The 6,489-nt window shown below is 39.6% G+C and overlaps 1 protein-coding gene across 1 annotated transcript; it reads right to left on the bottom strand.

The window, feature by feature from the left end:
* Positions 1 to 272: 272 nt before the first annotated feature.
* Positions 273 to 4,610, bottom strand: LOC125189188 (cellulose synthase-like protein E6). The gene is made up of 7 exons (XM_048086446.1): positions 4,130 to 4,610; positions 2,358 to 2,676; positions 2,146 to 2,286; positions 1,945 to 2,076; positions 1,667 to 1,879; positions 1,378 to 1,593; positions 273 to 1,291 (listed from the first exon to the last, which is right to left on the bottom strand). Exons 1-7 carry the CDS (start codon positions 4,384 to 4,386, stop codon positions 410 to 412), a joined length of 2,160 nt encoding a protein of 719 aa, XP_047942403.1. The 5' UTR covers positions 4,387 to 4,610; the 3' UTR covers positions 273 to 409.
* Between the last annotated feature and the right edge of the window lie 1,879 nt (positions 4,611 to 6,489).

Here is a 6,489-nt window from a genome sequence, read left to right as displayed (position 1 = left end):
GCATACATTTGAAAATAGCAACATTTGAAACGGCACGGATTTTAATGCACAATTTGATAAAATAAAAGAGAGGCAGAGAAAAATTAGTAAAGTGAAAGAGAGAGAAAAATAATAATGAAATTAATATTAGTGGATCATGGAGTTTACTTTGTTAATGGTATAAGTTGTAAATAAATTGATGTATAGGGGTGTAATGATTTTCTAAAATAAAAGGTTTAAAAGTTGCTATTTTTAAGGAAGACACTGAGTTGGAAAGAGTTGCAATTTTTTTAAAAAAAAGTAGAGAGGGTATATGTCCATCTATTATTTAATAGAAATAATGTTTTACTCCTATTTAAAATGAGTAGGAATAGGAGTAGAGCATTAGAGCTCGATAAAGTAGATGAATACAAATCCTGAGAGTGATGCGTTAGTAGACAGAAACGAGCAATGCTGTGGACACTATAATCAACGACTTTACTGTGACTGGCATCGGCATCCTTCCCTTATCCCTCCTAAACAAGAGTGCTTCGTAGACTGGCAAATTCAACACCACCCACACTCCGCAGATGGCCAGCTGCGCCCACAACACCTCCTCCCCAAACCACAGCGCCTTCACCGCCCCCCACCCTAACGCCACAAGGTTGAGCAGCGCAACCATTGCAACGATGATCATCATGATGGACGAGCCCCCGAACTCAATCAACCCCTTCTTGTACCTCTTCTCCGCCTCATCGTCCACCACTTTCGCAGTCAGCACAAATGCCGACTGCGAGAGCCCTAACATCCTCATAACCGTCTCTATCAACGCCAATAAATAGGCCGTCATCCGCCTAATCACCACAATCCGCTGCACGTTCCACCACCCCTTCACTGTATCCCCAACCGCAACGTCCTCTGCCAGGCTGTAAGCAGTCTTGGCTGCGAAGACGTACGCGAAGGCAACCATCCACAAGCTAGAAACCTTTGGGAACAAGGGCACGTCGCGGAGCAAGGCAAGAGCTGGGATGACACCGTAGACAAGCGTAGGCAATGAAAGCACTGGCCAGAGGAGGTAGATACAGTATCCCATCTGGCCACCGAAGCTGATCTTGCCACGGCCGAGGATGAAGGGGCAGTACTTGGAGAGGAAGATCTGGAACATGCCCTCGGACCACCTTGTGTGCTGAATGAGAGCCACGTCCAAGGTTGTCGGAGCAACCCCTTTGAAGGCGTGCTTACTCGGGTTGTAGTACACCGGTTTCCATCCCCTGCATTGTATGGATAAGCCCGTCACTATGTCTTCCACGGGACATCCGTACACCAATCCCATCTGCATAGATACATCAAAAAAACTTGTCATTGATTCGGTGCCTAATGCTTTTCCATTCATTGATTAGCAAGAGAGACGAGGCGAACCTCCTTTCCCCACAGAGTGCCCTTCTCGTAGCTACAATTGGCTAAGACCTTTGCAGCATCCTCTAGCTCTTCCACACTTGCCTTCTTTCCGTTGTCTCCGCTTTCAATCCTGTGATTTCCGGAGAAATTTTTCCCCGATAGGCTTTCCCTCCTGTGGAAACATCCGGTGCCAACGTATAGGGCCACACCGAAACCATCTAAGCTGGAGAGCTCAATCTTCATCACCACAAGTTAATACATCAAACAAAGATTCCATAATTTATTATTCAAGTATAAAGTAAAGGCATACATTGTCAGTTGCATAGTTTTGATTTCCATAAATATCATTCTTGACAATATTGTTATACTGCTGAGGATATTGGACGTAGCATGTCTGCGAGCCATGGTTCTCGTCCAAAAAGAAGCAGAGTGTGTCTTTGATTGCATCGGGATCATTCGCGTACATATCACAATCCACGTTGAGAATGATTGGCGCGTTGCTGATCACAGACGACACTCTTATCTGCAGCAAAAACAAGTGTGATCATTCCCAAAGAGATGAATTGATCAGTGGGTTGATTGATTTACCAATGCATTCATTGATCCAGCCTTGAAGTTATGAGGCCATCCCGGCCTCTTTTCACGCGACAGATACACCAGTGTGGGCAGTCTGTTCCCCTCAACATCAGTTGCTTCAGGATTCCATCCATCTATCAAAATCTGAAACACCCAACTTTAATATCACTCCTAATTAAACAGAGGAGGATGAGGATATGAGCTGAGAATAACCTGAACAATAGAATGATGATCCTGCTTTTCGACTTTGGAATTCCACTCGGAGAAACCTTTATGCTGACCCCTCACATGTTCCGGAACAGACCCCTTTGCAGCCGCTGAATCAATGCGGCCTTTCATATCCTCGTACAGCCGCTGGTGCAAAACAAATTACTACAATGTTAGTCTAAAATGAAATGGTTTCAACTCAAACTCATTAGTTTCACCTTAACATGGGTCCATTCTAGGGCGAAACTGGAATCGTCAACAGCAATGGTACGAGAAAAATAGACTGCGGGGGACCTAGGCTCGACGTTGTATTTCTTGGAGAATGGTATCCAGTATTTGGAAAACAGAGAGGCCTCAAAGAGAGCATAGAAAGTGAGTTGAGAGCCGCCGTCATCGGATAAATAGACGTTGAGTTTATGGGATGGATAATTGTAGGACATGACTGATAAAACCGTGTTCACCACCAGAGAGGGCGGCTCTAGAACTGGATCGGCTGTGCAAACAAACACATCAACCGCCGGCACCTTCTCCCCGTATCTGCAATCAACCCGAGCCCGAAGTAAATACTCCCTCCGTCCACGAAAAATAGACAAGTTTTGTCATTTTGATCCGTCCACAAAAAATAGACAAAGTTCAGATAGGAAATTTTCAACCAATACTAACCCCTCACATCATTCTAAATGTGGACCCGCAATCCACTAACACTCATTCCACTACCTTTTCCCTCCCTCTCTCTTACTTTTTCCTTATCTCTCTTACTTTACCAATTATACATTAAAACCCGTGCCGTTCACAATCTTATCTATTTTTCGTGGACGGAGAGAGCATTTCAAAATTCAATATATTCAGTTTCTTTTGGACATAGCAACTACACCGAAGTCAAATTATATATAGAAAATTCAGCAATAAGAACAAAATATTTAAACATGTTGTCAATTGAAACTAAAAAATACCCAGTCCCAAGATAGTTGAGTCGTATTTGTTTTTGGGTTGTTCCAAGATAGTTGAGTCATTTCATTTTTCTGGCAAAAATAGTATCCTCTCTCCATGATTTAAAGTCCCACTGTGATGCTGTCCCACTTTATATATTGGTTTTATATTACTCCCTCCGTCCCACTTTAGGAATCCCGGTTGATCAATTTTGGGCGTCCCGCTTTAGGAGCACTGGTTGAGATAAATTAAAAAATACTTAAATGCCTACAAAGTGTTAAAAGTGGGTCACAACATCCACTACAACTAATAAAAAAGTGTTAGAAGTGGGTCCCAACACCCACTACAACATTTATTTATTGGACACTCAAACACTTTTTTCTTAAAACATGTGCCCGCCTCAACCGGGACTCCTAAAGCGGGACAGAGGGAGTAGAATGTAAGTGTAATAAGTTAGTGAAAATAATGTATATCAATTTAATCTTGTTACCAAAAGAAATGTTCTAACTACCTTGAGACGGAGGGAATATAGTATAACTATCCGACGGTGTACAACAAAAACTGAAATTACTATATAAGTCTCCTAGCTCCCCCCCCTCCTCCTATCATCGCATGATTTAAGGATATAACTCACGAATTTCTATCATGGTATTAGAGTGGGTCGCCTACCGTGGGCCAAATTTAATTGACTCATATCTATGCTGAAACTGAAAAAAAATGACTGACCCAATAATTTTTATGGACATAAAATTTCGATCAATAATCCAACCTATCAAAAAAAATCCAACCCTTCTAAGGGAGGATGCTAGCAACTGAAACTAAATAATGTACTCCATAATATAATTATCCACATTGGTGTACCAACTGAAACCACTATATACGTCTCATAGAGCTTTCCTATCACCAAATGATTTTAAGATGGATCCGCGTGAATTTGTATCAAAACACAAGCTGAAAAAATATAATCAACATATTTTTATATTCCTTTTTCCCCAAATTATAAAACTTGAACTTAATCAAACTTGCATACGTCTCTATATGGGAATTGAGAGTTGGGTACCTTGAGGAAAGCTTATCCTTGAAGGGGAAGCGGTAGACGACGGCCCAGCGGCCGGACTGAGAGATAATCCAATAGCATCCCAAGACGGCCTCGGCGAAGAGCATCGCAATCCAGCTGAATCTTCCCTCTTGAGGGATGTGACTTAATCTGTAAACCCAAACACAAACTATGCCTGCTAATATTGTTACACACAATCCTCTGTGCACTGCTCTACCTCTCCCTGCTCGCGTCTCGAACAAATCACCATCTCCTCCCATTCTCACTCTCAATCACACTCTCTCAAATTTTGTTCTTTTATAAAAAAATCACTTTGCATGCTCCAAATCAGTTGCTCTCAATTTTGGAATTATATAGAGCAAAATGCGTCCCGCACGACTACTGTTTATGAAGAATCCTTGGTAATTTTTACACTATTACTATTACCAAGATTCTTTCATTGATAAGCTTATGATGAGCTGGAGTGGAAGTGCCACAATTACTTCTGCTTTAACTTTAACATAAGACCGACTCTATAAATGTCAGTAATTAGTGGATCGTATTGAATTTCCACTATATCTTCATGCTTATCACTGTCATGCTTGGCCATTTGTGAAAAGTCAAATATGGCAACTTTAATATACTAATCCCTCCGTCTCCCATTAGGAGTCACATTTTGACCATGCACGGATTTTAAGAAATGTAAAGTAAAGTTGGTTGAAAAAATTAGTGGAACGTGAGACCCATTTTTCTATATTAATTTTATAATAAAATGTGAGTGAATTGAGTTAGTAGAATGTGAGACTTACTTACTATTTATGGTAAAAATGAAGTGTGAATCTTAATTAAGGATAGACCGAAATAGAAAAGCGTGACTCTTAATCGGGGACGGAGAGAGTATCATTTAATTATCTTTTACATTCTTTTATTTTTCTTTTCCATTTATTATCCCCCTTTTTTTAAGACTTGGGCATTCACGATTCACCACCCGTTGCATATGCAAAACATAAAATATGCTATACTAGTATATCTTTTGTAAAAAAAAATACCCTCCCACTTTAGGAGTTCCGATTATCCATTTTAATCTGAATCTTCTAAGGTAATAGGCTCACATTCCAAATCTCATTCTACTCACATTTTATTATAAAACTAATATAAAAAAAATATGACTCACATCCCACTATCTTTTTTCAACAACTTTCCCAAACATTTCTTAAAACCCGTACCGAATTCAATTGGGACTCCTAAAGTGGGTCGAAAGGAATATTATACTACTCCCTTCGTCCCAACTAAGACCATTTTGGGATGTTTCAACTAAATTGAGTCATTTCCTTCTTTGACAAAAAACAAAACATTCAGTCATTCTTATTTTATTCCATCATCTACTTTACATTTCTTACTTTATTCCTCCCTCTTACTTTTTCAACACAATTTCTTAATATTCGTGCCCAAAATTTTTGATCCAACTTATTTGGGACAGAGGAAGTACTAGATATTGTATTATATTTTGATGTGTGGTTGGCGTGGCGAACGGGCAAGAGATAAGAGGAAGACGCTATTGGAATCAAGACTATTCATTTGCATAAATGACGCATAACAAATACTCCATCTGTCTTTGAAAATTTTGAACTATTTTCTTACTAGTTCGTTCTTGAAAAATATGAACTTTCTAATTTTAGAACAGTTAAACAACACATTATTTATGCAAGTCATTTTATTTACAAGTTATACCATTACACTACAGTACTAATTAATGATGTGGAGTTCACTCTCCATTAACACTACTTGCACTATTATTTATCTCTCGTTCTTACTTTATCAATAATATATTAAAACTCGTGCCAAGTTCAAATGTTCAATTTTTTAAGGGACGACGACAGGGCAATTATACAATTAATAATCATAAAAAGAAAGCATACTTCATTCAAATTCATGATGATTTTCATGAACTAGGAACTAAAAAGTTGAGGAGAGGGCAAATATGGGGGCTAGGGTTTTTAAAGAGAATGGAAAAAAAGAAGTAAATACCTTCTAAATGCTCAAAATCGTGTTTGACTAGCTTTAGCGGACTGCTTATGTCTTTCTATATGTACTCGATCCCAGTCCGCTGATTTACACTCCTCGGACCCGGTGAGCCTTCAACATGTTCAATGCATTGCCCCAACGGACCGCTTAGTTCAATTCGGCACACCAATGTTGTAACACCCCACTTTTTCGAACCCTAATTTTAGAGCCGAAAATTTAATTTCCTAATTTATGACTTAGGAGACGTGAATTAATTGAGGAACGAAGTTATGACCGAGTCGGGTTTAGGGTTGCGTTGGAAGTTTGAAAAGTCAAACTTGTTGATTATATGACGTGGCATGCGAATATTTGAATTAAAG

The sequence above is a fragment of the Salvia hispanica genome, chromosome 5 (genome assembly GCF_023119035.1).
Source record: "Salvia hispanica cultivar TCC Black 2014 chromosome 5, UniMelb_Shisp_WGS_1.0, whole genome shotgun sequence".
NCBI classification, from domain to species: domain Eukaryota; kingdom Viridiplantae; phylum Streptophyta; class Magnoliopsida; order Lamiales; family Lamiaceae; genus Salvia; species Salvia hispanica.
Note: the sequence above shows the minus strand (reverse complement) of the source record. Positions and strands in the feature narration are given on the sequence as shown.

Coding starts and splice junctions, on each gene's coding strand:
- LOC125189188 (XM_048086446.1), bottom strand. CDS start 4,386: ATGGGAGGAGATGGTGATTTGTTCGAGACGCGAGCAGGGAGAGGTAGA. Junction 2,077..2,145: donor ATCATCATTCTATTGTTCAG/GTTATTCTCAGC, acceptor TGGGTGTTTCAG/ATTTTGATAGATGGATGGAA. Junction 1,594..1,666: donor AAAACTATGCAACTGACAAT/GTATGCCTTTAC, acceptor GTGGTGATGAAG/ATTGAGCTCTCCAGCTTAGA.